The 18,021-nt window shown below is 45.2% G+C and overlaps 1 protein-coding gene across 4 annotated transcripts; it reads right to left on the bottom strand.

Annotated features, from left to right (window-relative positions):
- On the bottom strand, positions 1-17,264 carry LOC310691327 (uncharacterized protein). Of its 4 annotated transcripts, none has more exons than XM_083471065.1 (3): positions 17,060-17,264; positions 1,507-1,725; positions 1-440 (listed from the first exon to the last, which is right to left on the bottom strand). In XM_083471065.1, the coding sequence occupies exons 1-3, from the start codon at positions 17,163-17,165 to the stop codon at positions 106-108; spliced, it is 660 nt and encodes a 219-aa protein (XP_083327191.1). In that variant the 5' UTR covers positions 17,166-17,264; the 3' UTR covers positions 1-105. The 4 variants fall into 4 exon arrangements, 3 of the variants coding, with proteins under 3 accessions (XP_083327191.1, XP_083327192.1, XP_083327193.1); XM_083471066.1 differs by lacking the exon at positions 17,060-17,264 and adding an exon at positions 3,926-4,110; XM_083471067.1 differs by lacking the exon at positions 17,060-17,264 and adding an exon at positions 3,926-4,034 and having other exon boundaries at positions 1-392.
- Between the last annotated feature and the right edge of the window lie 757 nt (positions 17,265-18,021).

Here is an 18,021-nt window from a genome sequence, read left to right as displayed (position 1 = left end):
TGAGTTTGCTCACTTTTATTCAGCCTTAGGCCAAACATGGATACATGGAAATTATTTAATCCAGGATAGGCTGAAGAGGTTGTGATGCTGAGGATGGGGTGTGCATCATTTTTCACCCTGGGATTTCTCCTCAGGCCTCTGGGTGGGCTCCACGGTGCCTGCTGTGCGGGTAAAGGTACAGGAGTATGAAGTGCCGTTCTTCCAGTCAGAGTAGGGGACAACCACCTGGCTGAAGGCCAAGAGGGAATCCTTGATGCTGCCCTTCAAGACTCGGGGATTCACATGGTGACCTTCAAGGAGGGCATTCTTCACCCACTGGACAGAAAATTTACTTGCATTGAGCCCTATGACCATGCCGGTGAGGATTGTCTGTGCTCGCTGAAGGCTGCTTTCTTTATGGTTGGCGCGATAGAGGTTCTCATGGAGACCGTTCCCTTTGTCTTTTTAAGTTTTGGGGCGGGGAGAGTATGAGAGAAAGGGAGAGGCAACAGCTATTAATTTTAGACATAATTGATGGACAACATTTATGACACAATTTAGTGCTGATTATTTTCTGCTGGATTCTCTGACAAACATTTTTAATCTGTAGATAGAGGGTGTAAATCCTTAATGAAAGCTTTAAGGAGCAAAGGGGATTTAACTGAAGTTCTTGTGTGTGTGGACCTGAGTAGGAAGATCTGTGGCACATACATGGGGCTTCCTTGACCTGGATGAGGACACGGTGGGATAGTGGAGATTCCAAGAATATTTACACAGCTCCTTTCCCCAACATATATTAAGAAAGCGCCCAGCACAAAAAGCATCCCAGCCTTCCCAGAGAAGGTATTGGGTATAGACTGGGTTTGAAAACCAAGGATAGATAAAAACTTCCCATATCGAATGATATCATCTCTGCACAGTTGCTCCTGGAGCAGCTAACTAGGTACAGAGCTCCTTAAATGTGTGTACTTGGCCACCAGGGCAAGGATATAAAAATCTGCCTCCAATAGAAGGGCACCATCTGTTCATCTAGGTCACCCTATGCTGGGTAAACATGATCAACAGGCAGATGAAAGTTAGAAGATCCTTGGCTGGAGGTGGGAATGGTTTTTAATGGGGGTGGAAATTATTGTGGGAGACACCTTGACCCCTGCAGGGTACACATTCTTTCCTTTCCTTCTCCCATTGTTACCTTGTGATAAAAACATGCATTTAGTATTGTTCAAGAACAGTAAAAACCTTTCTGCAGAGATAAGAGAATTACTGTTCAGACCTCCACCGGACTGATTGCAGTTTCAAGTTGTGTCTTTAGTCAGTACAAGCACTGATATCATGGCAACTGGTGGGGAAAGTCTTATCTCAACAGGCCATAATGGAAAGCAGAAATAAATTTCTGAATTAAGGAGGAAACAGTCTTGAAATGGTCAGTCCCTGAGAGAATCTTAAGCAATCTGGAAACAATCATCCCGCTCCCAAACCATCCTTTTCAAAGGAAAACTAAGTCCCAACTGTGTCGAGAGTTTTTACCTTCAGGTTCACTGACTTTTGTTTGGGACCCAGGGAAGAAATATCGACAGACGATGTCGTTCGCCGGTGCAGTGGCTACTTGTAGACTGCTGAGGTATCCTGTGCTACCAATGCTTGCACTTATGGTGCTGGAGGTGTTACCTGATTGGCCACCTGCCTGCCACGTAGTCAACATGTCTTCAGGGACAAAGCCAGAGGCAGTGCACATCAATATTACACCTAAGAGAACAAAATAGATAGACAGACAGACAGAAAGACAGAGAGATGAAATTCCTGGTTTTTTAATGACTTTATATTACTGTTTTTATGGGTTGGGTTTATATTGCTTTACAGTTTTTATGTTGCTTAGTGCACTGTTTAAGATTTAAGCAGCTTAGAAATGATTTAAAAATCAGCAAATGAATAAATGCCATAGGTTAAAACCTCTGTTTTCCATCTCAGTCCTTCCTGTCTTCCTTTTGTCTGCTTTTGTCTGTTCTTCTCTACACCCCTGTGAGTTTCCTTCTCTCTGACCCTCTTTCCCATGCATATTCTCATTTTGTGGAATCATAGAATTCTAGAACTGGAAGGGACCACAACCCCCTGTAATGCTTACTTACTTACTTACTTACTTCATCCTACATATATAGGGCATCCTAAAACATCCTAAAACATTTAAAATATATACAAATAAACAGCCATGTAAAATATATAATGATGAGGAATTTCATTATGATTTCTTCCTGCTAAATAGTGCCATTTAGCACTTCAATAGATACTATTCACAAAAACTCAGCCCCCCTTGCAGTTAATTCCGGGTTAATCTGATATTGTGGTTCGAGGACCCTCATCCCCGCGTAGTGGAATGAAAACACGAGGACACGTGATATAAGGTTAATGGGCAAGAAAAGGCCACAACTTTATTGATTACAGCAAGTGAAAAGGTATTGGCTTAGGCATTGGATTACGTCAGCTGACTTCACCCCCTCAGAGAGGGGTGAGTCTAAAACAGGGGGGGTTATTCACCAGTAGGTGGAGCCTGTTGATGCTAATCCAACTATAAGCTCTCCCCTGATGTCACCGAGGGTCGTGCCATGGCCTCCCGCGACGAAAAGTGAGGCCGGAAGGCTGGTGCCACAGCAATTTGGGCTGCTAAACACGCCCCCTCGCAGGCACCTGGTTGTGTGCCTGCCCGTGGGCGTAGGCCAGCAAGGTGAGTGGGAGGCAGGGGGCTAACGCCCCCCTGCTTGAGGCAGAGTCCGGCTCCCGACCACAACCACTCCCCTCTCTTGCAGGAGGAGAGTCTTTATCATTGTGCTGTGATGTTAGACTACCCAAAAAAGGGGGGGAGTTACATGTGTTTGTGTAGCAGGTTGTAAAATGGACTGTAGAAAAGGATATGTTCTACAGTGTCTGGCACATTCAAAGAACATCCACAATGTCTATCATTTCTGGGGATGTATAAAAATCTGCCCTTGACAAAATCTGAAGGAAAAACATTCAGTCGGGCTAAGATAAAGGTCCTGCTTTGGACAGAAATTATTAATTTTGAGATATGTGACCCTGTTATCTCGGGGGAGCAAATTATATTTACACCTGGCTTGATGTAGCTTCCCCACAATGTACCTTAATCTGTTTTGACTATTGCAATAAATATATTGCTCACTCAAATTATACAAGGGTTTCAAGATCTGATTTGAATACCAATAGATCTGATTTTCCTATGTAAGAGTTGGAACTTCTGGATTTATCAGAGTCCGTAAGTAGGTCAGAGAGTAGACTCAAAGGTTGGCAACAAAATGGAAATGCAACCAGTATTTTATAGTGCTAGTCCACACCCAATGTTCCATCGTGTGTATTCCTAGTTCTGCACACATTGTCTCATACATGATTGAACTTGGGAGCCCCAGGAGACGTCTCAAGACGGATGTGAGGGTGATCCGACTGAGACATCTGTCACCCCATTGATCACCAGGGCTCATATGACAGACCTGGCTGGCTAGGCAGGTGTCACCGTTTTATGTGCGTCCCTCCCTAAGCTGCATGTTCGGTGGAAGAGGAAGACCACCCCAGGTAGACGGAGTGTACCGTTCTTCAATCAAGGCTTGATGATAGCTGCGCTCCCTGTCTAGATAGAACCTCCCTGATAGAATCTCCCTCTGTAATGCAGGAATCTCAGCTAAATAATTTCAGCTGCATAGTTTGTGAGAGCCCTGCCTTCTTTGCCCCTACCAGAAGAATGTCTCTTCTGTCCCCTAAACCTACAAAGGTCTCAGCACACAGAAACAGGCACTTACAAATGTTAATAAAAAGGTATTTGTCGGAGTAAGAGAATCCAAGGATTGTTATTGCTCTGTTTCTAAGGGTGGTTCCAGATGCCCAGATTTCAGGTACATGCATGAGAAGGCTGCAAAGAGGAGGGAAAGAGAAGCAAACTCACCTGGAGCAGCCTGGGAAGAAGTCAGTGGCAGGCTGGCCCCGCAAAGGAGTCCCACAAATGGTAAGAAGATCTTGGCCCACATTTTTGGATTCAGTGTGAATGACATGTGGGCCACCAGGCCTGCTTATATAGCATCCTGGGAGACTTTGGTGAGATATGTTTCCCATCTGTAGCTCCTCCCAGACAATCCAACAAGATGCTATTCTGTGAGGTTCTCAGAAAGTCCTTGCAGAAACTTGAGTGTAATTGGGATTTGTGGGAAATCCTAATAGCTAAGGGGAGTTTCGCCTACTGTTATTATTTAATCTGTATACCACCCTTCATTAGCAGATCACAGGCAGTTCAGAACATCAAAGTACAATATGAGAACACAAAATATATAATCTTCTTCCCTGATCTTCTTTAGAGGACAAGATGCAGAATTCGCAAAATGGAGAAGGAAGATTGTGACCTTAGTTCTCTGCTGCCTTTTGATGAGGGAGCACGAATTGGCTAATGTTTGTCTGAGCCCCTTATTCTTGTACAACATCCCTATATGTGGAGCTGCACTTTTACCAGTGCTACGTAAGGTACGTTCTGCACTTGAAAGGAATTGGTTCTCTCTGCAGCCGACACCACCACTTTCTTGTTTAACGTTCAAGAATTTTGAAAGGAGACTGGTTTCTTTGGGCCTGTCTTCTTACTTAAAACCAGTGCAGCAGAAGACTGAACAGGCTCTGTTCTGCCCTGGCAGGTGGGCAGCCAATGGCCTTTCAGCAGCGAGGGATCCCCTCTCAGCTGAGCAGGCCTCTCATTGGCCAATTCAAAGTGCAGGAGCTGGCGGGAACTCCACCTGGGCCATATCAGCACCATGCTTTAAGCAACTGATGTATTCAGCATGGCAGGGTTATTCCGAAGGATGTGCCTCCTTTCTTTATTTTACACATCAGCTTCACAGCAGCAAGACGTCCCCAAACTTTATCCTAACTCGTTGATCATAATATCTGAAACTACATGAGGCTTTCCCAGAATCTACCTGCATTCTGCTTTCTGGTCAGGAAATATTTCTCCTCTCAATGACACATGTTCCCCAAGGAGTAGAGGAGCCCCTGTCTTGTAACATTCACATTCATCAGCAGTGGTAAAAAAACTGCTTTAAAAATGAATCTGTAAGCCTCCTCAGTAACTCTAACTCCTTTCTCTTTTATATCCAGGTTACAATCCCTGGAAAGGTTTAAATGTCATGGTTTCTCCCTGGAGAATCACGGAGGCTTGCAGTTTGGCAGGAGTGCTGATTATTATCTGTTAGATTCTCTGACATTTCAAATCTCTACAGAAGACCGGGGGTGGGGCGGTAAATACTCAGTAACTTTAAGGAGTTAAAAGTGCCTTCAGCTGAAGTCATTTTGCGTGTGGCCCTGAGTAGGAAAATGTGATTAGAGGTATCAGAGCCAAGTCCGCCAATGTAGCCATGACCTTTTTGTGTCCGTCACATTGGTAGTTGGGAACAAATTTATCTGTTTTGAAGAGCACATCCAAAGTGATACGATAAGTCATCCTTGCATCATAGTAGCTGTCATAGATATGGAATCCAAGTGTGACATTGGGTAGGAATTTCGGATTCTCATTGATTTCGTTCACAGCAAATGCCAAAGCAAGGATGTGCTGGTAGAATTTTGTCACCATTCTGCATATAGAGGTAGAATTTGTTCATCCCTTTGTATAATGAGTATGTTTCCTGCTATCGTATCACATTATTGGTAATTTCTAATATATTCTATGGGGGGGTAGGTCAAACCTATACTCACATCTGGACGGACACACACACACACACACACACACACACACTTAACATTCTGTCATTTACATTAAAAATATATCTGTGATCTGAGCAGCTACAAAAGATGCAGAGCAAACGAAGCAATTTCTTACTCTGGAACATCAAACTGGTTCTGAGAAGGATGTTCACTGAATGAAACTTCATGAGACTGGTAAACTAACTGAGAAGAAATTGGGAAGTTCTATTGTTATTATTTCGATTTGTGTACCTCCCTTCATCTGGAGATCATAGACAGTTCAGAACATAAAGGTACAACATGAGAACACAAAATACATAATCCTCTTCCCTGACCTTCGTTAGAGGACAAGATGCAGAATTAGCAAAATGACGAAGGAACACTCTGACCTAAAACCTTTGCTGCCTTGTGGCCTGTGCTTTCCCTCCCTTAAAAAATGTTTAGGGGTTCTCTCAGTTTGACTCAAGAAAATCATGATTTTATAGTTCAAATCGGAAAAATAAATATAGTAAATGGACAAAAGTACAAAGATTCACAAAATGTTTAGGGATATGTGTACCCCTGTGTCCTACCCCAAGAAAAAGCACTGCTTGTGGCTATACTCAATAGTGAAAGGTTTGGGCAGTAAACCCCAAGGAATAACATACATCCCATCTGCCCCAATTTTTCTGAGACTGCCATAGAAGCAATTAACCCACCATGGATTCTTCCTTTGCCCTGAAACGTCCCGATTTAAGCTGCTCTTAAAGGGGTAATGGGCTTGCAGCTACCTTGCACTTTTTGTGTAGCTGAAATTTTGCCCATGTCCCTTTTAAGAGTCACTTGGCTCCCCATCTTCCATAGGCGCCAACCAGCCATTGAGTTTGGGAGGGGGGTTGATGTCACAACACACTGGTAGGAGCTAGGGGCTGTGAATGAACTGCTTCTATGAGAGCACCAGCTAGATGCAGTACAGTGGTGCCCCGCAAGACGAATGCCTCGCAAGATGGAAAACTCGCTAGACGAAAGGGTTTTCCGTTTTGGAGGTGCTTCACAAAACGAATTTCCTATGGGCTTGCTTCGCAAGACGACAATGTCTTGCGAGTTCCTGTGGGGTTTTTTCCCCTCCCCCCCTTTTCTAAGCCGCTAAGCCGCTTATCAGCTGATCCGATCAGCAGATAAGCCACTAAAAGCCGCTAATAGTGCTAATCCGCTAATCCGTCAATGGGCTTGCTTTGCAAGACGAAAAAACCGCTAGACGAAGAGAATCACAGAACGGATTCTTTTCGTCTTGCGAGGCACCACTGTACAAGGTCTACGACTCTCTGCTGGGCCTTCCTCTGAACCTGCAGGTGGTCCACACCCTTGTGGTGGTTTCTGTGATCATTCCCCCCGGACCTCCTTGTTGCCATCTCTAGAGCTGGGTGCACCAACTGCATGGAGGACCCAGAGGCCAAAGGGAAAGTCTCAGACCTTGGGAGCGGCTGGCTCTGCTTGTCCCCATCTCTTGGTCTGCCAGCACCATCATCAGTAAAATATTTAATCGGGCAACAGCTTTTTTCTCCTGCCTTGCCCCCCCCCCCCACCAAGTCTAGAGGCCTTTCCCAGACCCTGAATTTGAGAATAGCAGAAGCATCTGGGAAGAGAAAAGAGGAATTCAGAGATATTTTTTTTAAAAAAAGGTTTTGTAAATTGCATGTCCTTTGAGAAACATTATATCCTTTTGCGTGGTCTGTGGTTAGTTTTGTGATGGTTGTTGTTGTTATTAAGATTTCTATATCGCCCTATACTCGCAGGAGTTGGTGGTTCATAGGATAAAATTACAATAGAAAAACACCAAATACATAAGCAAAATGAAAATGAAAATAACCTTATAATCTGGCCAGAACACGTTTTAGAAGGGCATTGGATAGCAACCAACCAAAGATCTGGTTAAAGAGGAACATTTTTGCCTGGTTCCTCAATGTGTACAATGGAGGGCCATTAACAACACAAGAAAACTCCTTTCCCCTTGCCCTGAGGTGTGAACAGAGGCAGGGATTTCAGGTGAGGGGGTGGGGTGTTTGAAAGGACAGGAAAAGGCAGTTTTTGAGCAAGGTTTGCTGGGAAGAAGCGGCAGGAGAGGAGCTGAGCTCCATCTTGGGCAGGCAGGCTGAAGGATGCCTGCACTGCCGCCCCATGAAATGACCATGCTGTAAGATTTGTACTCCCACCATGCAGACAGGAGGTGTAAATAGGTGAATAAACCATATTTCTTAAACCTACAATAGTCTCTACTGCGTTTTCTATTCCTCCAAAGGGAGACAGACCCTGTGTGAGTGCCAGGGACCCCATGGGCTCTTGCCCCCACTCGGCAAAGAGAAGGGCAGGCATTCAACTTTTGTAACAATATTTTAGGTCACACCATAGATTTGTATAACAGCATTACAATATTGGCTGTTTTATTTTCAGTTCTTTTCCTAATGTGGCTGCAGGGATCTGTTTAAAATGAAGGGGTTCCCAGCAACCAGTCTTCTTAACCCCAATCCAGTTCTTAAAGCTGCAATGCATTAAGTCTGGACACAGGATGTAGGCTTGTATACAGGGGTGCCATCTTGCCCTCAGGATTGTGGGTGCCCACAGCCATAACATGGAGGTGCAACATCACACGCACACTCCTACACATAGTGCTCATTGACTTTGTGGGTGCCCAGTCCCTGCAAATTGCATTATTGTGTGTGCCCAACCACCCACAGCCCCCTGAAGTTGACGCCTATCCTTGTATATTTCCTTCTCATTCTTGCTGGTGCTATTGTGATACACCACACAGGGCCAAACCCTTCTATTTTTACAGGTTTCCAATTAGCGTCATTGTTTGGATTTGAGCCAGAACACAATTCTGCCATATTTGTCAGTGAGAAGATGGGAAGGAGGAGATATCTGCAATTTTTTCAGCAGGAAGGAAATGCCAGTGAAATGGAGGATCTTGCTGGCTGTAGCGGAAGCAGACGGAGGGAGGGGTTACCAGCTGACTGCAGAATCTACACAGAAGTGGGCTTTTGTGCTACACTGGTGGATGGTCGTGGCCCGTGAACATGGCTCTAGAGTAGAACTTGGTTCAAAGGACAGCAGCTACGTGAAGACAAACAGGATTGAAGTGACACTCTGGGGGTCATGGAAAGCAGGGCAGGGAACATTGCAGTATCACATGCTGCTGATTGTGGCATCTGCCAGAGGGCAGGTGAAGAGGAGGGGAGACTGCCACCAGCAAGGCCCAGCCCTGTGTGGGATGCGCCAGCTCTGAGGGGCAGGCGGAGGGTAGGGCTGGCCTGGGTGGGACGAAAGGGGGACTGGAGCATGTTTAATCTTGCTCTTTTCTTTAAAAAGTATTTATTGGTTTGTTTGTGTGTGTTTGTCTGTGTAAATTTACCAAAGAATAAAATAGAACAAAATCGGGACTAGGGTTTTTGGTCAGGGCAGTGGAGGAACTGTGTGTGCTATGTTCAGGGACTGCTTAAAATCACATGATCTAACATTGAGTGTATTGTTATAGATTTAGTGGTGGCATAGCTTTCAACTTCTCCCTTTTCTTGCGAGGAATCCTATTCGGAATAAGGGAATTTCCCTTAAAGAAAGAAACGTTGACAGCTAGGAGTGGTGGGGATCCCCCTAAACCCAAGAAATGAAGAAATGTTAGGATCCTGGGATGATTTCCCTTCTCTCTTTACGTTTTGCGGTGGGGGAGAGTGTGAGAGAAAAGGAGAGGCAACAGCTGTTAAATTTAGACATAACTGATGGACAACAATTGGCATTTGTGTGTTCAAGTTGCTGCATAGGTTGGGTTTGAAAAACAATATTGGCTTAAAACCTCTCGTATCTTATAGTGTAACCTCTGCACAGTTGCCCCTAAATTAGCTATTTGTTGTTGTTGTTTAGTCATGTCCAACTCTTCGTGACCCCATGGACCAGAGCACTTCAGGCACTCCTGTTTTCCACTGCCTCCCACAGTTTGGTCAAACTCATGTTGGTAGCTTTGAGAACACCCTAAATTAGCTATTTAGGGAGGTCTTGAAATGTGTGGACTGGGCCACCAGGGCAAGCGTCTGAACCTTCACCTGATAGGAAGTGTTTTGCAGGAGTGGGCAACAGATAAAAAATGTGACATTGAGGAGGGTCGTATGGCGGAGGGAGTGAGAGTGAGAAATGTCCTTATTTTCAAATGAGGAATGTTGGAGAGTATGCATACAGTGTACTCTGCCTCCCCATTTTATCCTCAGAAAACCCTGGTGAGGTGGGTTATGTGGATAGACAGTGACTAGCCAAAAGCATTCTAGTGAACTTCATGGTTATACTTTGCTTCTACAATAATCAAACTTCAACATGATTTTGGAGGGAGATTAATCCATTCCCACTTCTTTCCAGAACCCACCCACCACCTCAATCAAGTGATCACATCATGAGATATCCTTCTCAGAGATACGGCTGTTTAACCCTGTAAGCTCAGGTTCTCCTCACACCCCCTCTTGTCCTGCGCTGCTGTGTGGCAAGCAAGTAACAGAAGGTACCCCAACTCCAAACCACTACAGAACTCCCCATAACGCTGGAAGCTCAACAGTTTGGTAAAACCATCAGCCAAGTTATCGTGACTGGCAAAATACTTCAGCCATATCAAACCTGACTGAACACTTTGACACACATTCTGAAAACGTTTGTCTAGATGCTTGGTTCTGGCCTTAAATTGCTCAGATTCTGCTAGCTTCAAACAGGGTTGATTGTCTTCCCAAACAGCAGCAATGGCAGCAGTGGGCCCTGCCGGGCCTGCATGGAAGAAAGGCTCCCCTTCAGGACTGGGCACTCAGCTTCCAGGCAGGCATTGCATACAGCAAGCACAATAAAAGCCAGCATGGTGCCTGCCTCCCTGCCCACCTTCCCACCTGTCTGTCCATTCCCAACAGCAATGGCTGGCAGACTGGCCAGCTTGGCTCCTCGCCCGCTTCCATGCTTACTTCAAGGCCGCCTCACCTCCTGGCAACCAGCACCCAATGGCCAGCCCCAGGGGCAGCTTTCGCTTGTATTAGGGTTGCAACAAACAGCTGTGCAAGCCTTTGAAAGTCAGAAATGTGAGAGGACATCATAGGGGGAGGGAAGGAAAGAGGGACAGAGGCCAGTGTTGCCTGCGGCACCCCTGACCACAATCCAAGGCACCTCAGGGTGCCATGGCACACTGGTTGAGAACCACTGCCTTAAGCAATGGGTGCCTGTCACCCTCATTAGACCACGTGGGCGTGTGTGTCCTCCCCCATCCACCAAATTGCCCATGTAGAGCAAGCGGAGGCCACCGGTTAGGGAGACCCAGCCAAGGTTGCTTGCCGAGAGCCAGAGAACAAGGAAGCTCTCCACCCTTTTTCTTTTTAACCCAACTTCAGGATTTGCCTGTGTGGTTTAACTTTGTCCTCTCTCTCTTTGCCCCCTCCCACCTGTCCACTTCTCCCCCCTTAACTCTTCTGGACTTCTCTGACGAACCTGTGGGAGAAGATGGAGCACTACGGTACTCAAGCTTCACAGCTTTAGGAGAAGTTCTCTCCTCTGCCTGCTCTAGGTCTGGACTCTGTGCCTCAGTAGCAGGTTCAAACTCTTCCTATTCTTCATCAGCAGAGTCAAGCAGACTCTCTGACAAACTATCAGGGTTCCCATGTATCCGTGTCCAGCCATTCTGCTCACAGAATTCAGCACTGTTGCTGAGCAGAATCCTGGACTGATTCCCTGACGGATAAGCAAACCTCCACCCCTTGGTCCCTGGCTAGTACCCACAGAAAATCATCTTTTGGGACCTAGGGCCACCCTTTTTGTGCTTGGCCTTTGGTATGAGGACCCAAGCGTCACAGCCAAAAACACGGAAGTAATGCACCTTGGGCTTCTTGCCGTGCAGCAGAAAATAGGGTGTGCCCCCTACCACTGAAGTGAACAACCTGTTCAAGGTAAAATTGCCCATTTGCCAAGACTCGCCCCAAAAGCATTGTGGGAGCCCGGCATCAAATAGCAACGCAGTGGACATCTCCTGCAGCGTTCTACTCCGGCATTCTGCAACACCATTCTGCTGGGGACTTTGTGGAGCAGTCAACCTGTGTTGAATCCCCTTCTTACGGAAGAAACTTTGCAGTGCAGACCCGGTGAACTCCCCACCGCGATCGCTCTGAAAGTTTCACACTCGTGTGGGAAACTGCAGTTCCACTGCCGCAATCCAGTCTTTGATTAGCAGCGCTGCCTCACTCTTGTTTCTAAGCGTGAACAGCCAACTGTTCTGTGAAAAATCATCAATCAACACCAACACAAATTTGCCTCCGCCCATACTGGCCACAGCCATTGGCCCACACAAATCTGCATGTATTAGCTGAAAAAACCGAGCGGTCAACCTCTCAGACCTTGGGTATGTGCACATTTTCACCTTTGCGTGTTTGCACACCCAGCAATCAAGAAACTTAGCACAAGATTTCATTTTGCACCCCTCAGTGCACTCTGGGATCTTCTTCACAGACCCCCATGATATGTGAGCCAGACGTCGGTGCCAGAGATGATAACACGCATCATGGACTGGAACGTTGGCACACTGTGCTTGAGCTGCCTCCGTGTCATCTGGACCTGCAAGAGAAGCTTCTAGCACAAACAGCCTATCTTTACATTCCTCACTTCCACACTGACTAGTTGCTGTCCATCCCTGGAAATATAACACATGTTATCGTCAAAACAGACTCTGTAGTTATCAGCAACAAGAGCAGCCACGGATAGCAATGCGCAGGACAGTCCAGAAACAACAAACGCCTGTATCGAATCCTGCAAGAAAGAACAAAACAGTGAGCCAGTCTGCGTCAGAGCACTGCCCATCTGCCAAACAAACAGATTCTCCAGAGGCTAGAGAGGTGCAGCCCCTCAGAAACCCCCCAGAGGGCACGAGATGATGGGAAGCTCCACTATCTATCACAAAAGTCAGCACAGTGTCCTGTTTACAGCTCTGGTATGTTGCCATAGAAGCTGCCAAATTTTTATGTTCAGAGCTGTCTCAGTAGTGGCGCCCGCCCTGTGGAACGCCCTCCCATCAGATGTCAATGAAATAAACAACTATCTGACTTTTTGAAGACATTTGAAGGCTTCCTAGTTTTGGGAGGTATTTAATGTTTGATGTTTTATTGTGCTTTTAATTCTGTTGGGCGCGGCCCAGAATGGCTGGGGAAGCCCAGCCTGACGGGTGGGGTATAAATTATTATTATTATTATTATTATTATTATTATTATTAATCCTCTGAACAGAAACTTCGCTTGCATTGACCCCTATGACCAAGCCGGTGAGCATTGTCTGTGTGAGGAGAACCTGAGCTTACAGGGTTAAACAGCTCAGAGTGTGCGTCCTGCCTACTGTGGGGCGGGGACAGATTCTGCGTCACTTCCGAGAGTCTCACTCCTTTGTTCTAAGTCTCAGTCCTTTGTTCTATTCTGCTTTCGTTTTCAGGTGGAGCAGACATGTCTCACGATGCTCTGTGCTGTGATAGATAATGGCTAGCTTCTGCTGTAAGCTGTAAATAATGCTGCTTTTAGTTATTAGTACCTCTGTGTGAGACTCTGTTTTGTGCACACTGAAGCACAGAAGACAGCAGCTGCTTTCTTTGGACGCTGCTGGATTCTGCTGTTTGCTCAGAGCATCGGAATGCAGGCTGCGATGCAGAGACCTTCTGTATTTTTCACACATGCTTCACAGCAGCAGCACATTGTCTTTTTGCACTCCTTAAGTGTGTTATTTTTAAATATAAAGCAGCTTAGAAATTATTTTAAAATCATTGAATGAAAAAATGCCTTGGATTCAAACCTCTTCTGTCCACCTCAGTCCTTCACTTCTTGCTTTTGTCTGCCATCCGTTTGTCTCTACACCCCTTTGATATTCTTTCTCTCTGACCCTCTTTGCCATAGATATTTTCTTTTCCTTGAATCATGGAAAAGGGTCCCAAGGGTCATCTAGTCCAACCCCCTGCAAAGCAGGAATCTCAGCTAGCTACATAGCTCCTTAATGTGTGGACTGGACCACCAGGGCAAGTATATGAAAATCTGCCTCCAACAGAACGGCACCACCTGTTCATCTAGGTCAACTGATGCTGGGTAAACATGATCAACAGGCAGAAGACACTGGTCAGCAAAAGGAATTGTTGCCACTCCACTCACCTTATTTTTATAAGAAATGCTCTGCTGGGGGGGGGGGTGAGAGACCATGCCGGTGAGGATTGTCTGTGCTCACTGAAGGCTGCTTTCTTTATGGTTGGCACGATAGAGGTTCTCATGGAGACCCTTCCCTTTGTCTTTTTAAGTTTTGGGGTGGGGTGGGGAAAGTATGAGAGAAAGGGAGAGGAAACAGCTATTAAGTTTAGAGATAATTGATGGACAACATTTATGACACCATTTAGTGCTGATTATTTTCTGCACTAAATTAGTTTCTGACAAACATTTTTAATCTGTAGATAGAGGGTGTAAATTCTTAATGAAGCTTTAAGGAGCAAAGGGGATTTAACTGAAGTTCTTGTGTGTGTGGACCTGAGTAGGAAGATCTGTGGCACATACATGGGGCTTCCTTGAGCTGGATGAGGACACGGTGGGATAGTGGAGATTCCAGGAATATTTACACAGCTCCTTTCCCCAACATATATAAAGAAAGCGCACAGCACAAAAAGCACCCCAGCCTTCCCAGAGAAGGTATTGGTGTATAGGCTGGGTTTGAAAACCAAGGATGGCTAAAACCTCCCATATCCAATGATACCATCTCTGAAGCAGCTAACTAGGTACAGAGCTCCTTAAATGTGTGGACTTGGCCACCAGGGCAAGGATATAAAAATCTGCCTCCAATAGAAGGGCACCATCTGTTCATCTAGGTCACCCTATGCTGGGTAAACATTATCAACAGGCAGACGAAAGTTAGAAGGATCCTTGGCTGGGACTGGGAATGGTTTTTAATGGGGGTGGAAATTATTGTGGGAGACACATTCTTTCCTTTCATTCTCCCATTGTTACTTTCTGATAAAAACATGCATTTAGTATTGTTCAAGAACGGTGAAAACCTTTCTCCAGAGACAAGAGGAGAATTACTGTTCAGACCTCCACCGGACTCAGTGCAGTTTCAAGTTGTGTCTTTAGTCAATACTAGCACTGATAACAGGGCAACTGGTGGGGAAAGTCTTATCTCAACAGGCCATAATGGAAAACAGAAATAAATTTCTGAATTAAGGAGGAAGCATTCTTGAAATGGTCAGTCCCCGAGAGGATCCTAAGCAATCAGGAAACAATCATCCCGCTCCCAAACCATGCTTTTCAAAGGAAAACTAAGTCTCAACTGTGTCAAGAGTTTTTACCTTCAGGTTCATTGACTTTTGTTTCGGACTCAGGGAGGGATACTTGACAGACGAACTTCACCAAAACGACTTGTAGTGAAACTCTGATTAGTGATATGCTACCAATGCTTGCAGTTATGATGCTGGAGGTGTTACCTGATTGGCCACCTGCCTGCCACGTATATCATCATGCCTTCGGGGACAGAGCCAGAGGCAGTGCACATCAATATTACACCTAAGAGAACAAAATAGATAGACAGACAGATGAAATTCCTGGTTTTTTAATGACTTTATATTACTGTTTTTATGGTTTTCTGATATTGCTTTACAATTTTTATGTTGCTTAGTGCACTTGTTTAAGATTTAAGCAGCTTAGAAATGATTTCAAAATCAGCAAATGAATAAATGCCGTAGGTTAAAACCTCTGCTTTTCATCTCACTCCTTCCAGTCTTCTTTTGTCTGCCTTCTGTTCTTCTCTACACCCCTGTGATTTTCCTTCTCTCTGACCCTCTTTCCCATGCATATTCTCTTTTTGTGGAATTGTAGAATTCTTGAATTGGAAGGGACTCCAATGCTCATCTAGTCCAACCCCCTGTAATGCTTACTTACTTACTTCATCCAAACCTTTCTAGGCATTACAAATATAGGGCATCATAAACATTTAAAATATATACGAATAAACAGCCATGTAAAATATATAATGATGAGGAATTTCACTGGGATTTCTTCCTGCTAAATAGTGCCATTTAGCACTCCAAGAGATACTATTAACAAAACCTCAGCCCCCCTTGCAGTTAATTCCGGGTTAATGTCAGACAGATAGAATCAGATATTTTCATTGTGCCGTGATGTTAGACTACCCAAAAGGGAGGGGGTAGCATGTGTTTGTGTAGCAGGTTGTAAAATGGACAGTAGAAAAGGATATGTTCTACAGTGTCCGGCACATTCAAAGAACATCCACAATGTCTATCATTTCTGGGGATGTTTAAAAATCTGCCCTTGACAAAAGCTGAAGGAAAAACATTCCGTCGGGCTAAGATAAAGGTCCTGCTTTGGACAGAAATTATTAATTTTGAGATATGTGACCCTGTTATCTTGGGGGAGCAAATTTTATTTACACCTGACTTGATGTTGTCCCCCCCCCCAATGTACCTTAATCTGTTTTGACTATTGCAATAAATATATTGCTCACTCTATTATACAAGGGTTTCAAGATCTGATTTGAATACCAATAGATCTGATTTTCCTATGTAAGAGTTGGAACTTCTGGATTTATCAGAGTCCGTAAGTAGGTCAGAGAGTAGACTCAAAGGTTGGCAACAAAATGGAAATGCAACCCGTATTTTATAGTGCTAGCCCACACCCAATATTCCAGCCTGTGTATACCTCGTTCTGCACACATTGTCTCATACATGATTGAACTTGGGAGCCCCAGGAGACGTCTCAAGACGGATGTGAGGGTGATCCGACTGAGACATCTGTCACCCCATTGATCGCCAGGGCTGATCTGACTGGCCTGGCTGGCTAGGCAGGTGTACCCCTGTTTCATGTGCGTCCCTCCCTAAGCTGCACACTTGGTGGAAGAGGAAAACCATCCCAGGTAGAAGGAGTGTACTGTTCCTCGGTCAAGGCTTGATGATAGCTGCACTCCCTGTATAGATAGAACCTCCCTGATAGAATATCCCTCTGTAATGCAGGAATCTCAGCTAAATAATTTCAGCTGCATAGTTTCTGAGAGCCCTGCCTTCTTTGACCCTATCAGAAGAATGTCTCTTCTGTCCCCTAAACCTACAAATGTCTCAGCACACAGAAACAGGCACTTACAAATGTTAATAAAAAGGTATTTGTTTTGGAACCATGGGATCTGTCCCTTTGGAATGACTATCCCGTTTACTGCTGGCAAATAAGCAGAAAAGTTGGAGGAAGAGAATCCAAGGGTTGTTATTGCTCTGTTTCTAAGGGTGGTTCCAGATGCTCAGATTTCAGGTACATGCATGAGAAGGCTGCAAAGGGGAGGGAAAGAGAAGCAAACTTACCTGTATCAGCCTGGGAAGAAGTCAGTGGCAGGCTGGCCCCGCAAAGGAGTCCCACAAATGGTAAGAAGATCTTGGCCCACATTTTAGGATTCAGTGTGAATGGCATGTGGGCCACCAGGCCTGCTTATATAGCATCCTGGGAGACTTTGGTGAGATACGTTTCCCATCAGTAGCTCCACCCAGACAATCCAAGAAGAGGCTATTCTGTGAGGTTCTCAGAAAGTCCTTCCGGAAACTTGAGTGTAATTGGGATTTGTGGGAAATCCTTATAGCTATGGGGAAGATCGCCTATTGTTATTATTTAATTTGTATATCACCCATCATCAGCAGATCACAGGCAGTTCATAACATCAAAGTACAATATGAGAACACAAAATATATAATCTTCTTCCCTGATCTTCTTTAGAGGACAAGATGCAGAATTCGCAAAATGGAGAAGGAAGATTGTGACCTTAGTTCTCTGCTGCCTTTTGATGAGGGAGCACGAATTGGCTAATGTTTGTCTGAGCCCCTTATTCTTGTATAACACCCCTATATGTGGAACTGGCACATTTACCAGTGCTACGTAAGGTACGTTCTGCACCTGCAAGGAATTGGTTCTCTCTGCAGCCGACACCACCACTTTCTTGTTTAACGTTCAAGGATTTTGAAACGAGACCGGTTTCTTTGGGCCTGTCTTCTTACTTAAAACCAGTGCAGCAGAAGACTCAACAGGCTCTGTTCTGCCCTGGCAGGTGGGCAGCCAATGGCCTTTCAGCAGCGAGGCATCCCCTCTCACCTGATCAGGCCTCTCATTGGCCAATTCAATGTGCAGGAGCTGGCGGGAACTCTACCTGGGCCATATCAGCACCATGCTTTAAGCAACTGATGTATTCAGCATGGCAGGGTTATTCCGAAGGACGTGCCTCCTTTCTTTATTTTTCACACCAGCTTCACAGCAGCAAGACGTCCCCAAACTTTAT

This window comes from Podarcis liolepis, assembly GCF_965112155.1.
Source record: "Podarcis liolepis genome assembly, chromosome: 13".
In the NCBI taxonomy this organism is placed as follows: Eukaryota; Metazoa; Chordata; class Lepidosauria; order Squamata; family Lacertidae; genus Podarcis; species Podarcis liolepis.
The sequence above is the reverse complement of the archived record's forward strand: the minus strand, read 5'-3'. Positions and strand labels throughout refer to the sequence as shown.